The 17,468-nt window shown below is 41.4% G+C and overlaps 1 protein-coding gene across 1 annotated transcript in view; it reads right to left on the bottom strand.

Annotated features, from left to right (window-relative positions):
* The window catches only part of veph1 (ventricular zone expressed PH domain-containing 1), a 77,042-nt gene extending 67,915 nt beyond the window's left edge, over positions 1-9,127 (bottom strand). Inside the window, exons 1-3 of the mRNA XM_030744974.1 lie at positions 8,723-9,127; positions 8,350-8,568; positions 3,603-3,777 (exon numbers count right to left, since the gene is read on the bottom strand). Coding sequence (XP_030600834.1) covers positions 3,603-3,777; positions 8,350-8,568; positions 8,723-8,860 — 532 coding nt within the window. The 5' untranslated portion in view covers positions 8,861-9,127. The remainder of the gene's footprint in view (positions 1-3,602; positions 3,778-8,349; positions 8,569-8,722) is intronic.
* Positions 9,128-17,468: the final 8,341 nt, after the last annotated feature.

The following is a 17,468-nucleotide window of genomic DNA, read 5'->3' as shown; positions in this document are numbered from 1 at the left end:
ATACAACTCACCCTCTTCCCTCACTTTTCTCTCCCTGCCATCTATTAACATTACAAACCAGAGCGCAGTTTTATTTTTTGTTTGTTTTTTTTCCCCCCAGCAGTAGAGCCGAAACAGACATGCAACTTTGAATAATGACACATTCCAAACTTCTCTGTTACCTTAAGGTTTTACTCAGAGATTGAAAGAACTCTTGGCTCTAAACCCCTATGGGGCCAAAGCAAGCCTGTACTGAGTGTGTGTGAGACATAGTATAATGACGAGCCCCGTTGTAGCTATAAAACCTTCACACAGTATCCTGCTGTTGGCTTCCTGTAAGTAGGAATCACACACACACACACACACACACACACACACACACACACACACACACACACACACACACACACTTATTAAGCTCACTATGCACAAAACTAACTATTCTACACACAACATGCACCAACATGAACAGAGAAGAAGAAAATATTGCATGTGGCAGTAGACACACATGCATGCGCGGTCCATCCATCGCTAAACCATCATCAACAGCAGATGTAGAAGGGGATAAAACAAAACTGAAACTGCCACGGCTGCATTAAAAATTGCCCAATGAAAGATAAATATGAGCTTGCTACAAAAAAAAGAAAAAAAGCCTCCCAGCTAGACTCGCTCACTTTCATCTTGTGTCATATTCCAGATTTAATAAAATCCACTATCAGTTGGTCAACCCCTGTCAAGCTGGATTATAGCCACTGGACTACTTTAGTGTACAAAACGTTAAAACTATCATGTTTTTTTCCTCCTTTCTTTCCCCTTTCTCCACTTCTCTCTAAGCTCAAAAAGAAAACCAGGTATTACTGTACACTTTCATGTCCAGTAGTGTAATAATATCATAGTGTAATATAGCTTTTGGGGGGAGGCGGGGGTCATATATCTAGTGGAAAGAAATGTTTTTTTTTAAAACAGCCATTACACATAGATGTCTCTGGAGGAGCCGGCAATCAGAAACCTGATACGTGTGGGGACTTAAGTGTAAATGTTGAAGTGATACTGGGGTATTATTATTATTATTACCTTCCCTAATTTATCACATTCATAAGCTCGACTGTGACGTAATACTCAGCAAGGGCCAACAGTGCAAATAGTCAGAATCCAAGTAGTTATTTTGTAATTGGTTTGTCAGTATTAAAGTGGCCTTAAGAAAACTTTGCAATGCTACGTGTGCAGGATAATGACTATATGTAAGCTGTATTAATCAAATCAAAAGCAGAGTCACATGAGGACAACAGTCCCAGAGATGCCTTGTTGCTTACAAATGTCTCAAAGCCCAAATGGCAAGAAACTCAACAGCCAAAATGTGTGTTTGAATCACAAAGCAGATTTTATTTATTGTTGCTATTGTGACCTGTGCTCAAAAGATGGAAAATCCACAAGCTGGGTTCAACAGCACACTGCAACATGCACCTAAGCAACAGTTTCCTGTGTGCACCACGACTCCCTGCATTTGTCAGTGTTTTAAATTGTGCAATAGTGCGTGTTTGTTTTTGCAAGTTATTGCTTTTATTCCACTCCTTTGTGCTTTAACTGATTGGATGTGATGAAAGCATTTTCTAGAGAAAAGTTGTGTTTATTTAGCCATCATTTAGCAGCTGTTACTTCAACATTAAGTTTTGTTGGCTGTTTCTCTTTTGTTCCTCCCCCACGCCTATCTTATTTATCTATTCAAATAGATCTTTTTTTTCCCCTTTTAATCAGGAACCATTTACAAATTCATGAACTAAGGGTGCTAATTGTCTTCCATCTATTATCTAAGCCCAAACTCTGACAAAATCTCACCTGTAAAAGCAGACAGTGAAGAGATGAGCTGTTTCAGAAAAGTGGGATATGTGGGATATGTGCACTTCACCACAGCTGCTGGCAGAAAAGTGGGAGCATCAAGTGCCACCATGGTGGGCGTCCCACTGTCCCACTGTGTGAGGTGATTACCCTGATCCACTGTATGTGTGTGTGTGTGTGTGTGTGTGTGTGTGTGTGTCTGTGTGTGTGTGTGTGTTGTGTCTGCATGTGAGCTGATACGTTCAGCATGTTCCCAAAGGTGCAGACTGATTCATATAGAAAAACACACCAGCACATCCAAATGCATATGCTCTATTAACAGAACCCCAACACAGGCCCTCCCTTGTATTATCCTATGATCCTGTGTGTGTGTGTGTGTGTGTGTGTGTGTGTGTGTGTGTGTGTGTGTGTGTGTGTGTGTGTGTGTGTGTGTGTGTGTGTGTGTGTGTGTGTGTGTGTGATTGCGTGCCTCAGGGGTAAACAGATCTCCATTAAGCAAGGCTGACTATTGACCTTGGACCTTTAGGGAACTCACTAATGAGCAACATGTATGTTAAAAAGGGTTAAAAGGGCTTCAAATGTTTCATGTTTCAGGGAATAGCCTTCTTTAACAACTGACTGGAGGTCAGCTCAGTTACCCTTTCTGACCTGAGCTGTTAAGTTGGGAAGTTGAAGAAAACAGTAATATGATCAGTGCCTAAGGGTAATGTCACCTTACACTCTTCCCTGAGTCCTTTCCCTCACATTAGTTCTGCTTCCAGAGGATATGTGCACTTCACCACAGCATGCAGGTATTATTTGGCCACTGGGAGAAATACTTGAAAAGAATCAGATGAAAACAGTTTTTCAGCAAAAACAACAACCCCATTTAAGACGCTGTTATTGATAAACTGAGAAAAGAGAAGCAATTAAAATGATTATCTGTAGCATCCACAAACAAAAAAGCAAGACAAAAACAAGAACACCGCCTGTCCCACTGTACTAAACCTGCTTGTTGTCACATGAAAAACAAAGTTTTAATAATTATGTGATCTTGATTTTTGACCTTGATCTCCAGGAGTTTATCTCTGCTTAATGTCTTGATATGGAGAATAATCATGCAAGGTTTCATCAAAATCCTTCAAACCAATTCTTTGATATGAAATGGACCATATGACCTTGACCTTTGGCCTTGGCCCCAGTGACCGTATATACAATCCCAACCTTGCTAACTAGCCATTAAGTTTGGTACACTTCAATGGATGCTGCCCACCCGCCACGGGTGATCGCCCCGTCAGCGGCGTATGAAAGTGGTGCAAAAAAGCAGCAATTCTCTTTTCTCTAAACTAATTCTTATATATGTTTTTCTATCTGCCATCAAAGCTCCAAGAGGGAAATGATGATGTGTAAGAGGTGCACTGTATGAACCATATTATCCTCCATGCTTAGCTACAACTGCAGATTACAATAATAATTCCAATTTCACTCCAGTTGAAACAGTTGATCCTAATGTTTCAGATCTACTAGCATCCCTCATGGTACCAACTGCTCCTACAAGCCAAACAGCAACTACAGTAAAACACGTTAAGGCCTATAATAGCCTTGTTAGAAAAAGCTCTTCTCCTCCTTACAGTCTTAAACCCCACCACCACACACACACACACACGCACGCACGCACGCACACACACACACACACACGCACGCACGCACGCACGCACACGCATTGTGTTAGAACATCTGTGTTTTTCTGCAAAACTAAGGAGACCAATTTCCTTTCTTGTGTGTGAGCGTTTGTATGTGTATCCTACCTCCCAGCACACTGACTGTTATGGCCTCTGTGTGTTCAGCCAGCAGATCAGCCTTGGCTATAGCGGCCAGCGAGAGGTAACTGGACATGTTCCTGCTCAGCTCCCTGTTCCCCCTCTGCAGGAACCGCACGGCCACCGGGACAGCCAGCACCATGACCGAAGGACAACTGTAGTTCTGAGGAGACACTTATTGTTAGATTATTCAGGCAAAGACAACATGGGGGAAAGCCTTGTCATCTTCATGCTCATAGTACATGTTTTATTTTTTTAACGTTTTAAGAGACATGCCAATGATTGGTCAAAGTGAGCACACATGCACAGATAAAACTGTATTTTGTTGTTGCAACGCGAGGGTAACGGGCGACGACCATAACTTTGAACAATAGGACACAGAGTGAGTGCAATCACAGAGTGCCACACACACAGAAACATGTTTGACTTGGATTAAGCTTACATCTTAAAAAGAAGGAGCAGCAAAGTAGGCTAAATTTTACAGTCCCAACCTTCACTTCACATTATCCATAAAGACAAGTAACAAGATCTTTCCCTGTCCTTTCCCATTTCAGATCCAACAATATGTGCGTGGTGTGAACACTCATTAGAAAAGACAGTATAGCCTGAAGATATTCTCATTAACAGCAAGCCACACATCAAATATATTTAGTAACTTTAAACAAAGAGCACCAGCAGTATTTTCCTTAATCCGTGTGATAAGTGCCACAGAGGTTAAAATGGGCCATAAGAACGGAGGAGAAGGGGGAGAGACACAACAATATGCGCAGGTTTGTTCTCTGAACATTTACAAACGAGGGAATGGAATTTAAAATGCACCAGCACCCTCCAGAGGACAGTTGGATACAAAGTTTATGTTCAATGCAGCTCAGCTACACTGTTGCCAAAAGTATTCACTTACCCACCCAAATCATTGAATTCAGGTGTTCCAGTCACTTTCATGGCCAAAGGTGTATAAACCAAGCACTGTGGCATGCAGACTACTTCTACAATCATTTGTGAAAGAATGGGCCGCTCTCAGGAGCTCAGTGAATTCCAGTGTAAAGTGATAGGATGCCACCTGTGCAACAGGTCCAGTTGTGAAATTTCCTCGCTACTAAATATTCCACAGTCAACTGTTGGTTTTATAACAATGTGGGAGCAATTGGGAACAACAACAAGTCAGCCACAAAGTGGTAGGCGACACAAATTCACAGAGCAGGATCAGTGGATGCTGAGGTGCATAGTGCACAGAGGTCAACAACTTTCTGCAGAGTCAATCGCTACAGACCTCTGAACTTCAGGTGGCCTTCAGATTAGCTCAAGAACAGTGTGTAGAGAGCTTCATTGAATGAGTTTCCATGGCCGAGCAGCTGCATCCAAGCCTTACATCACCAAACACAATGCATAGCGTTGGATGCAGTTGGTGTAAAGCACGCCGTCACTGAACTCTAGAGCAGTGGAGATCTGTTCTCTGAAATGACAAGTCATGCTTTCCACTCTGGCAACCTGATGAACGAGTCTGGGTTTGGTGGTTGCCAGGAGAATCGTACTTGTCTGACTGCATTGTCCCAAGTGTAAAGTTTGGTGGAGGGGGGATTATGGTGTGGGGTTGTTTTTCAGGAGCTGGGTTCGGCCCCTGAGTTCCAGTGAGAGGAACTCTTAATTCAGCATACAAGACATTTTGAACAGTTTCATGCTCCCAACTTTGTGGGAGCAGTTTGGGGATGGCCCCTTCCTGTTCCAACATGACTGCGCACCAGTGCACAAAGCAGGTCCATAAAGACATGGATGAGCAAGTTTGGTGTAGAAGAACTTGACTGGCCTGCAAAGAGTCCTGACCTCAACCCAAAAGAACACCTTTGGGATGAATTAGAGCGGAGACTGAATGGTCAAAAATTCCCATAAACACTCCTAAACCTTGTGGAAAGCCTTCCCAGAAGAATTGAAGCTGTTATAGCTGTAAAGGGTGGGCCAACATCATATTAAACCCTGTGGATTAAGAATGAGATGTCAGTCAAGTTCATATGTGTGTGAAGGCAGACGAGCGAATACTTTTGGCAATATAGTGTATATTTACGTAACACTTGTGTACCCACATCTAACACACCTGTTTCTATTAATACACCAATAACGCCTGTAACTCTATATCTATTTTAATTTTTTTTTTATATTTAATTGCTATCTACAAAAAAACAACAAAAACAAAAACAAAAAAACTAAAACTGGTCAATCAATGTTTCAGGGAGTACTTTCTCCCTCTGTTGTGCCTCTGTTTGGCCACATGGTGGCAGTGCAGGCTCTGCAAAAATTATTTTACCCACCAATATGATATGACCAATATAGTCTTTGTGATTTCCTCCACTTTATTAAAAGGTATCAAAATTAATCTACATACAATAATCACAATAAAACGCAGTGTTGTTACTGGAGCTGAGTTATTTTAGGGTGCAAACTGTTTTTAGTCTGTCTAAAGGGGGAAGATTTAAACACAGTGTGAAGGCTGTCAGGTCTGACAGCTGCAGACAGTGGGTATGAGGTGCAAGTCAGTAGCAGGTTCTTCATGAATTAATGTATTGTTTTATTAATTTGTCCGGTCTCTTTTCGTCATCTCATGGCATACGTTAACGACGACACAGATCAAAGAGCCCGTAGCAAACAGTTAAGGAGCCAGAACTGAAATCTTCTTCCTAGAATCTGTTACGTGCATCTCTCCTCCTCTCCGAGGGAGTTTCTGTGGAAGTGTAAGACGAGTGTTTATGATTCAAAATGACAGGGAGGCAAAGAGAGAACGGAAGGGGTCAGAGATAAAGGTAGTCGGAGGGCAAGAGAAGTGAGGAGGGAAAGAAATGTGGAAAATTGAAATGAAGAGAAACATATTTGTGGAGACAGAGAGTGAGAGAGAGAGAGAGAGAGAGAAAGAGAGAGAGATAACTACAGGAGCTTGGACATCAGAGCCAGAAGGAGCCTTCAGAACTTTTAACCTCCCCTTCGTGTGTGTGTGTGTGTGTGTGTGTGTCTTTTTCCTGAAGAGTCGGTCTCATTACAGTGGTATTAAGCACATTCCCTCTCCCAAGAAAAAAGGGGGAGGGAGAGGAAAGGTGGAGGAGAGTCACTCTACTGTTAAGCCTTTTAGTACTGGAGGTCTGAAAATTGAGGAAAATAGGAAAGGTTTAAATGTATATTTTTGTGCCCCCCCCCCCCTCCAGCAGTGACTACATAAAGTTTACTAGCTCTTAAAATAGATCATGTATTATTAATTTTTATGTTCACTGTTATGCTCGTACCATTTTGTGAGGATTTTTTTTTTCTTTCTCATGCACCAACTTTGCCTTCCTTAACTCCTTCTCCCCGCAAAGCTTTAACAACCTCGCGCTTTCCACCGACGCTATAAAGAGCTGAACAGCTTCAGCACAGGATGGCTTATGTGCATTAGGAAAACATTTAACCAGCAAAAGAAAGAAAAAAAGTGTACCACCACCAGGTATTTAATGTGCTGTTTTAGACAATGGGCTCCAAAACTAACGTTAACCTTTGTCAGTGACCAAATGATAAAGCAGAATGGTCATGAGATGATTATTTTGGGGAAAAATAAGTTCTTTTTTTTTTTTTTTACATTTTTCTATTTAAATTTAATCATGGCTTTTGTCTGACAAGCTTGACAGCTTTAGGACTCAGCTAAGAAAACCAGTCTGTACTACCCAACAGTTTATAGAAGAGCTACTGATGTAAGTGTAAGGCAGTGCATAAAAATACATCAGTAATAACAAAATAATAAAATATGTTACAGCAAAATGCTGCCAATGGCCTTTTGTCATTCTGTGAGTCTGTGTGTACTTGTGTGTGAGTGTCCTGTAGACAGCAGCAGGAACGACCACATGCAGTTTAAAGCACTTTGTTGTTAATGCGTCTGTCCACAGTCATACAGATCTGTTAACGCAATAAGGTTGCAACTGCGCAAGATATAATCACGGAACTTTCCAGGTGTGTAGCTGAGCTCAAAGTGGAGGTTAGAGTACTGTGCAAAAGTCCTGAGCCACCCCTTATTCTTTATATTTAATTGGAAACATGCAAACATAAATGATAATACTGTATAAAAGGCACACACACACACAAAAGAAAAACAGAGTTTGCGCAGTTCTAATGATCTTGAAAGTCAGTATTTTTTTGACCAGCTTTACACTTCAACACAGCCTGAACTCTCTGAGGCAACTTTCTTGGAATTTCTTTAAGGATTCTTCAGGAATAGTTCTCCAGGCTTCTTGAAGGACACTCAAAGCTGTTCTTTGGACGTTGGCTGCCAGTTGTTCTGTTCTCTGTCAGGCTGATCTCACACTGCTTCAGTTACATTGAGGTCCAGGTTCTGAGGAGGCCAATCCATGATTGATAGTGTTTCATTGTATGTTTTTCTAGCCAAGTATGCTTTTACTAGGCTGACTATCCTTCTTTCCTGATGGTATTGCATGGTGGATCAAAATGTGACAGTAGTTTTCTGGGTTCATAATTCCATCAAGAAGCACTCCATTGGAAGAAAAAAGAAATGACTCTGCGCAAATGGCTTGAAACTTTTACACAACACTGTAAGTTTAAAGATCGGGCCCATGAGCAGCAGAAGTAGCTTAAATCTTTTAATCTCCAGTTCCAAGTGTAAGCAGGTATGAGAGTAGGTATGTCCTTTATGTGCTCCACGTAAAACCAATACACCGCTGTAAACGATGATGTGTGTGTGTGTGTGTGCGCGCGCGTGTGTGTGTACCTGCAGGATACAGCTGGTGATGTCAGAGGCGATTTTCGCATGCGGAGTATCTTCTGTGTTTTCACCTTGCGGGGTGAGGTTATGCTCCAGACAGGACTCCCACAGTCCCACGAGCGCCGTGCTGTGCCGCTCGATGGAGCCTGTCTCCCTTATAGCTGTGGTGATGCGCGTTATGCAAATCTCCACCACCGCCTGGTCATTGTCATTGGTCAAATAGTCCTGTCACATAAAATTAGGAATACAATGATAAATTAAGGACAAAAGCAATAAATTATGCATAAGGACATAAATAATTAATGACATCTGCCTTGTCATTTTTGGATAAATATCAACTATGTGTGTTGGTTGTGCCTATCTAAACACATCTACTTACCAGTGAGCAGGAGATTGCCTTAATCTGGTCCAGAGCTTGAGACAGACAGTCTTCGATGTCTGTGTCCTCCAGAGAGAACAGATCACCTGCTCTGGACAGATCCCTCTGGCCCAGCACTTGGCTAAACAGCTGATGCATCCTGGTCCTGGTTTAGGACCTTGAGACCAGCCTGGGACTGCCTCCACACAGTCTAAGATCACTTAACTGAGAAAGAGTAAATCCCTGAAATAATGTCTTGAACAACATAGTACCTTTTCATTCACCTCCTGGTTTTGGAAAGATATTTATATAGAATTTAGTCTTTTCTGCCAGCAATACTGACTGTATCATATTAGGAATTATTAGCTGTATAATTTATGTTAAAATCCTCTTCAGTGCAGTCCGGGACCAGGTGAGTTAGACGAGAATGGATCAGTTTGGTCTGCCTGAGGCCTGTTACCATGGAGACAAGGCATATTCTGGAGAAGGCGGTCTTTCTGCAGCTGAGTCCTGAAGGAGCGAGGACAAAAATAAAGAGTGAAGGATTAAATTAACTAAAGAGAAGGAAATGCTGGGATAGTAATTTTGTGCACAAAATCATCTTGCAGCAAGAAGTAATTTGAAAAGCTGGGAAAAACAATTCTGAGCGAGTCAGAGAGGCTGCCGAGGACTGGGGTTTTTTTTTTAATGGTCTCAAAAACATCCAAATTAAAGGAATAACATTCTCTGCAAGAAACAGACAGGAAGACTGATACAACTTAATCCAGCACTTAATAACAACATGCTATTGTCACGTTTTTGTTAATTAGTTACCTGCAGGGTAAAGTTAACCAGCATTAGCACAGGATTCCCAGCTTAGCGTGTTCAGCTGAGAGTGACACATTCGGTTTAGTAATTTAGGTGGCTGGTCCTTTAAGTAGCTTATGTGGAGAAATTCCTCTGTATATTTGTGGGGAATAAAAAAAAAAAAAAAAAAAATCACTTCTGCAAAGCTCAAAGTCCCATAACAATAATAATTGTCAGCCCCCAAATTGTTGATTTCCAATAAAACATCACAAGAAATCATTTTTGTCTTTAGCAAAAGATGAAAGTCACAATATAGCCAAAATGTCCATATGACAGAAGCTCGTGATGGCCACTGTGTAACAAACGATGTGACTGTGAAGTTGTGAGTGTGTGTGAAAGCTCACCTGTGTGAGATGTAGAAAAGTACAGAGTGAGATTCCCCGTGCTGCCCTGTCTCTATGTTAGAAATAATAGATACACTATATGTGCATTACACCTACAGGAGCTGCTCAGCCATGCCATGAAGCGAAGCTCCCGGCACACTGTTTTTGTGCTGATGTTAATGCCAGAGAAGGTCTGGAACTCTGCAGTTACTGAGTCAGCAGAACGTGGGTGACTTTTACACATTATACGCTTCAGCACTCGGCAACTTTACATGGTCTGCCACTTCCTGCCTGAGTTTCTGTGGTTCCTAAACGCTCCCACTTTGTGGTACAGTAATACCACTTGCTAAATGGTATTGTGTGGCTCTTGGTAAAGTGTATGGAACAGTATTATAGTATAGTACAGTGAGATAAGCTTGACGGACAGAATTTATCATGTATGCAGATAAGTTTAGCCTTTTTTTTTTTTTTTTTAAATAAATATAAAGGCATAAAGGCAAAGATTTAAGACTCCCTCTTATTTGGTTGGGCAGCAGGAGAATGTGTGAGTCTAACCTGAGATTCTCAGTTAAAGGTGTTATTTATTAATGCAAACCAATAACTGTAAGCAAATTACTCCAGGGTGAACCAAGGCCAAAGTTTGACTTATACTGTATTTCAAGGAACAGTGTTACCTAGACCCTAAGTGAAAACAAAATCAAAACAAAAGATGTGTGTTAAACCTAACTCCCTAAAATAAAAACAGGAGAAAATTGTACTAAAGGAAAAGGCGGTTCACTCCTTCTGCTTCAGTGATACATACAACATGTGGGTTAATCTATTTATAACACGTGCTATATACAAACTGGCAAATAGTCACAAAGCCTAGCAAAACTAAGATCGTGCCAAAACAAACACACAAATTGTCACAGAGGTTTGGAGGCCAAGGACAGGACCAGAATATTGCTGCTGGAACCAGGGTTTTTAAAACGGCCAGATGTTGATTGGGGCCAGTCAGCAGCTGAGACACTGACAGGCCAGCCAATCAGGAGGAGACATGCAGGTACACTCAAAAATCCTCAAAGCCAAAGAGGCCACACTCTCATATAAAACCAGTACATATAAAACTGCAATAAATGCAGACAGGACCGTAACATCCCCTCTTCCCCGTCTTCTCAAAGACCAAATGTGAGAGATGCTTGATGATTAGGAACAGGAAGAATCACGAGAAAGTGCATTCGCCATCACATTCTCTCTTCCTTTCTTGTGGTGTATCTCTAAATTGAAATCCTGCTCGTTGTGCAGGCACTTTCATGAGCCTCTGGTTAGAGTTTTTCAGGGTAATATTTGTGTACACAACAAGTGATGAACCGGAGCCAGCATACACGTGCTGCAGCACAAGCAACAGAGAGAAGACCTCTTTCTCAATCGTTCTGTTTTGTTTTTGTTTTTGTTTTTTTAAAGGGTGGGCAATCCATGCCGCGCTTATTCTTCCTGCGGCAACACTGCACCGGCACCGCTGATTTTAAGGGATGAGCGAAGTCAGGAGTGGCGAGGACACGTGTGCTGCAGAGGAGAGTTTTGTCAATCTGTTTCTTTCCCTCTCCTTTTCAAAGTCTGCCCTACTTCAGCGTTTTTCTGTTTCTGCCCTCGTTTTAGCAGCATGAGTAAGTTAATACATGATGATGAGAGCTAAATAACTTCTTAGCAATACGTCACATATCTGGTACAACTCTAACTACCAAACTGCACACACACTCACAGGTATGAGAAATATAAGGTTTTCTGCACTCTATACTGTAGCATAAATGATGGATAATAATGATTAGTAATGTAAATGCATATAACGGGTTAAAATAGAAACAGTATCAGACCCAGTATACACAGTTTTCTACCATAAAGTGCTATGAATGGAGTTAAAGTTGTGGGAACTCAAAAGTGGCACGTTAACCATTTACTTCTATTACTGTTGTTCTTGTCAGCCTCAATTAAACATTAAAGCATTCACACTACAAGTGACACCGAAAGGGCAAAGGATTACACACACACACACACACACACACACACACACACACACACACACACACGCATGCAAACATACATGCAAACATACATGCACCATATGCTTGTTTCTAAAAGTGAAAAGTGTGACATATCCCCGGCTTAACGCGCCTTACTTTCTATACACAGCGCAAATGTAAACACATAAGCGCACCACTGTTTTCACTGTTTTCTGGGTTGTTTGAAGTATTCAGCGCGCACTTTCTTTCCGAAGCAGCCACCCACAGCGTGTCTGCTGCCTGTGATCATGATGACTTTGCTCACAGCAGAACTCTGCCTCCTTTGAGAGGAGGAGCAGCTAAACATATGTATCTGTGTCATTTTCTGCTTCCTGCACCAGCTTCCCTCACACAATCACACATCTCATCCTCACACCATTTCCCTGAAAGCTACATTGGAGTGAGCCCAAGCCAGACCAAAAGGAAAGCACAAAGCTGACCACTTGGGAGGCCGTTATCTCTCCTGCCAAGCCAGTGATGGCCATGGAAACCCGACCATCGCCAGGATACCACGTCGGGAATTCTTACTGGTCCAAGCCGGGGTTCTGGGACCAAAAACAACAAAACAGCCATAAACACAGAGCAAAGAGGTTTATCTGTCAAACAAAGACAGGCCAACACACAGCTGTGAAGAGGAACAATAACAAGATCTTTCTGCACAAGATTGGAGTTACCAAATTTATAGTATGAGTGTGTTTTATATACATTGTGTACATATACTCTAAACCCATATACTGTCTATTTCATAACTTTTTCATAAGATGTACTGTATGACATGAAATACAACAGGTATTCCATTTATGGATGTTGTTTCCTGGGCTAAATCTGGCTGACCATTCATGACTTTTAAAAAGACATCACTTTACATCTGAATTTGTTTGAAAAGTGAAAGTTGAAGAGTCCTCTTTACAACATGTTGGACTTTAAACTGTAAAAAAAGTGAATGTTTGTAGATGTCTACATCACAACTAGCCATTGTTTCAAAAATGGAAGCACGTGTGTCTTAGTTGTGAAGCGGTTGTGGTCAGACAGCCACATGTTTTCCACTCTAGGTACACAGACTAATATTAACAGAGAATTCCTTTTTTAATATAACAAATGTGCTCATGCTATTTATATACATGTGGGTACAAATTAGATCATCACAGCAAGGATGTTCAGCTGGAGCCTTTCTGTGTGAAATCTGCATGTTCTCCTTGTGCCTGCATGGGTACTCAGGTTTCCTCCTACAGTTCAAAGACATACCAAATGTCAACATTGGTTTGAGGTATTTTCAACAAGTTTTTGCTCAATGGGTCATAGCCTAATACACCAATCATACTAATGAATCATAACTTCATTTGTACTAAAATGTTCTCTTTTATGTTTTAAAGACATGATGAGCATTGAAAGCTGTTGAAACTGAATTATACTGCAATATATTGTGTTTCTAACACAAACTGTATATGATAGATGGATGTAAGCAGCGCATTTGAGCAGAAAACCAAAGAAGGAAGTGGCTTAAACCTGCATTCTTTTTAATGGCCAGTAGGGATTGACACCTCACTTTGCAAAAAAGGTCAAAAGAAAAAAATGACCCTGCTTGTCACTTGAATTATTAAACTCAGTTAACACTTTCCTAATGAGTTTGTGATTTACATTGCTAGCTTGATGTTGTATTTAATAAATCATGATGGTTATTTTATAACTACTGTCCAATGTGGAATAAAAAAAAACATTATAAAGCATGCTTTAGTGTATAGCTACCACTCACTACGGTGTGAGCGTGCAGTCAAATCTTCACTCTTAACATCTGGTTTAGGGATGTCACCAGAACCGGTTCTTACAGTGCCAGACGTCAGACAGACGCCGCCTGACATCAGAAGGATGCTGCCAACAGATGCCGGGCGGTCGCCAGACGGACAGCGGATAAACTCCGCTGACTGTCGTCTGTCGTTGATAGCTGAATTGAAAACATGACAGTACTTGATTTTCTTTGGTACCACTGTGTGGATGTCACACTTTGCCTGTCCCGGGTGTGAAATGGAAACGCATACAAGTTGCATGCTTAAGTTGCAGTACCAGCAGGGGGCCATATTTTATTCAAAGCCAACAAGTCACTACAACCTTTTTCTTGATTAGCAGCCATTTCAACAATACTACACTACCAAGATCACTTAAGAAAAAGAAAAGATGAGACAGAAGAGACAACAGTCGTGGGGAGGCCAAATATAAATGCGTATCATACTTCCGATACACAGACACACTTAAAAGACCGGCATCCAGAATTCAAGTTGAGTAAGTTTCAATCTGCAGTAAAAATATCCACAGTATTATCCTTCGTGCATTATTCTCAAGTGTGCTTTACCATTTTGTTGGAGACCGCCAGCACTAAAATCAACATTGTTCCATAGGCTAAAATTTTAGCAATGGCTAACATTAACTGCTTATGCTAACATAATGTAACTGTAACATTAGCAGTGTACTTGGCAAGTATCCTAACATTTCAGTCTGGGTTTTGTCAGCAAAATATAATGTTAACATTTAAAAGAAATATTCTGCTGCTATGTCAGTGTTTTAAAACAACCATTTTTACGAGAGTTTATGTTTAAGTATGCGAGATCATTGCTTTGTTTTGATATCGAATTGGGTATCAAGAATAGTGTAATTCTACTGGTGTTGGTACCAACTAAGATATTTCTCATTTCTGGTATCCAGATATCTGGTTTCAACAACCAAAATTCTAAACTCAAGGCTCCACAAATAAACAGTGGATACATCCAGCATTAATATACAGTCTCTAATGTGGTCTGATCAGTTAATGTCAGGTAAAGGATAGCATACTGTCCACAATATTTGGACCCAAACTGAAACAGAAGAAAAGAGACACGGGGAAGAGATGGAAAAGACCAAATAACAGAGGGGAGAAGAATGAAATGGAGCCAACAGGCTGAGATGCAGACTGAGATAAAGCAGGGGAAGGATAATGTTTCCATGTTCTGAACTCCCTGTGTGAACTGCAGACACCTCACATACTGAGCTTCCATTATTCCACCTGAGTGCACAACAATACTTGCATTCACCTTTACATCCAGCATACACAGTATCATAAGTACTACATGCACTTCTGTCTCCTTACTAGTGAGATACTGTTATGTGCTGTATCCCTTCCTGCTCTCACTACATCACAACCCGCCTGCGTAACTGAGCACCGGTGTGCATGTGTGTGACTGACTGTGTGTGCAAGCACAGGAAAAAATGGGCCTGAGGAATTTCAGTTCTTAAACAATCAGCTAGTTACTATTAATCACCAAGCTACGGCTCAACAAGCTTAGGAATGCAGCCTTTGAACACACACACACACACACACACAAACACATACACATACACATACACATACACACACACACACACACACACACACACACATACACGCACTCACACACAAACGCACACGGCCACGTTTCTCTCACTTCAGAGGACATTACATTGACTTCAATCTATTAACCAAGCCTAACCTTGCACTCAATCGTCACCCTAAAGGTTTACAGCACAGGAGCAGATGTATCGCCACACACGACGAATACAAATTGTAGTTGCACAGTTAACAACACGTGTGAGTTGCATCTGTCACTTCCTTCAACTAAATGCAGAGCTCTAGCAGGTACCCACATGTTGAAGGTGAGCTGTGTGCCACTGGGTGAAGGGTGATAGAGGGTGCGTGCTAGGGGGCCAATATGATGGTTAGGAGCTATATGAGTATAATGCGACCAAAGGGCTTCTCCCTCTTTCTTGCCTCCACCACTGGCACTACTGTCTTCACTCAGCACACAGAGAGGGGGAGAGAAAACACTGAGTCTTTTGTATGACCTATGAAGACAAACCAGCCCTCCCTCCTTTCCTCCCCCGTCTCTCCATCTGCCCCCCCTCTCCCTCTGCTCAGTCAGCCCTGTCTTTCTGTGTAATGTGCACCTGCTCAGCCTGCAAGACATCGGGCACACAAACACACACACAGACACGCACACAAATACTTTAGAAAAGAGCTGTGGGGAGACAGAAGAGACTATAGAAGAAAGCGCGTGCATTCTGCATTCTCTGCATTCATATCAGACTATCTGAGCATGGATTAAGAAACAGCATGTTGAGGAAGAATAAAAGATTTGGTTGATCAACCAAAGTTCAACTCTGCCTTTCGTTCTTAACTCATATAATGTGGATTTGTGAGTGGGGAGACTGGGGTAAGGAAAGGAGGAGGAGTTGGAATAGAGACAACCTAAACCAACAACCTAAACCAAAGTTTCTCTTCTTAGTTTTTGGTACCATGTGTGTGTGTGTGTGTGTGTGTGTGTGTGTGTGTGTGTGTGTGCGTGCGTTTTAATCGTCAGTGTAACTGTCTCTAACAATATTGTGTTGTAGCAAAACCAAGAGTCTACAGCCACAGAAGTGGAGACAGGCTGAGACCATTACTTACATCGGGGTGGCACCAATGTCAGAGGATGTCTGTTTACTTTTTTCCTCTTAAGAAAAATTGCTGTAGGGCTCACAGTCCATTGTTGTGGTCACTCACTTGCTTATGCAGCCATGACCACCATGCAGGGGTGCTCAATGGGGACTTGGATAACAAGATTTAACATTAAATTTAATTTTAAAAAAACAAAACAAAAAACAGATCTGTAAAGGTTGAGAAAATTATCATTGTTTTAAATTTCTTTTTTGGTCCCCAAAAAGGTTTGAGTAGAAAAATGGAAATCCATTTCTGAGAATATGTGTGTAGCCCATACTCATACAACTTGATGCATGGGGTGGTTGGAGGATGGCCAGTCTTTAAATCCATGCTGGTTGTGGTCAAACTTTGGTGATCTATTATAACCTACAGTTTTCTGGCCGGACCACTGACCGATCATTCAACGAGTGGCTACAGTGACTTTAATTTATACAACCACAGCAAACAACAAATATGTATTCGGCAAATTTGAACAGCTAAAGTCCTCAGTGGTTTAAAAAAATGTCATGATATGTCTTCAACTTTATTTACATTTTTACTCTATATGTTAAAAAAATGAGGGGATAGAGGTTGTCCTCAAAATCCTCCTGTCATATCCACTTTCCATACTGATGATATGATTACATTCTGGTTAAGTTAGTAGTTATCCTATAACTGGGCCAATCAGTTATGTAACTGATGCCTTGGATTTCATGAATAAGTACGATAAATTAGTCACAAAGAAGAGGCTCCCTGAAGATGTCTGTGGAAATAGGTCCACATCGCCGCAGAGAACTGAGTTAAGACTTGAAAGATAGACCCCCGAGGTTCAGCATACGAGCATACTGTAGAGGTATTGTATTGTGTGTGTGTGTGTGTGTGTGTGTGTGTGCGTGTGTGTCTATGCTTGTGTGGGACAAAGGGGAAACTTCTCCATAATTTATGTCCTGCAGTTATGCAGCTGTGGATCAACGATTGGGAATTACAGCATGATCTGAGGTATAGAAAACAGCTACACTCAAACCCTGATGAAAAGAATGATATGTTAGGAAATATGGTGAGATAAAGAAAACAGAGTGTGAGCGGGAGAGAAACGC

Source organism: Archocentrus centrarchus, chromosome 13, assembly GCF_007364275.1.
Source record: "Archocentrus centrarchus isolate MPI-CPG fArcCen1 chromosome 13, fArcCen1, whole genome shotgun sequence".
In the NCBI taxonomy this organism is placed as follows: domain Eukaryota; kingdom Metazoa; phylum Chordata; class Actinopteri; order Cichliformes; family Cichlidae; genus Archocentrus; species Archocentrus centrarchus.
The sequence above is the reverse complement of the archived record's forward strand: the minus strand, read 5'-3'. Positions and strand labels throughout refer to the sequence as shown.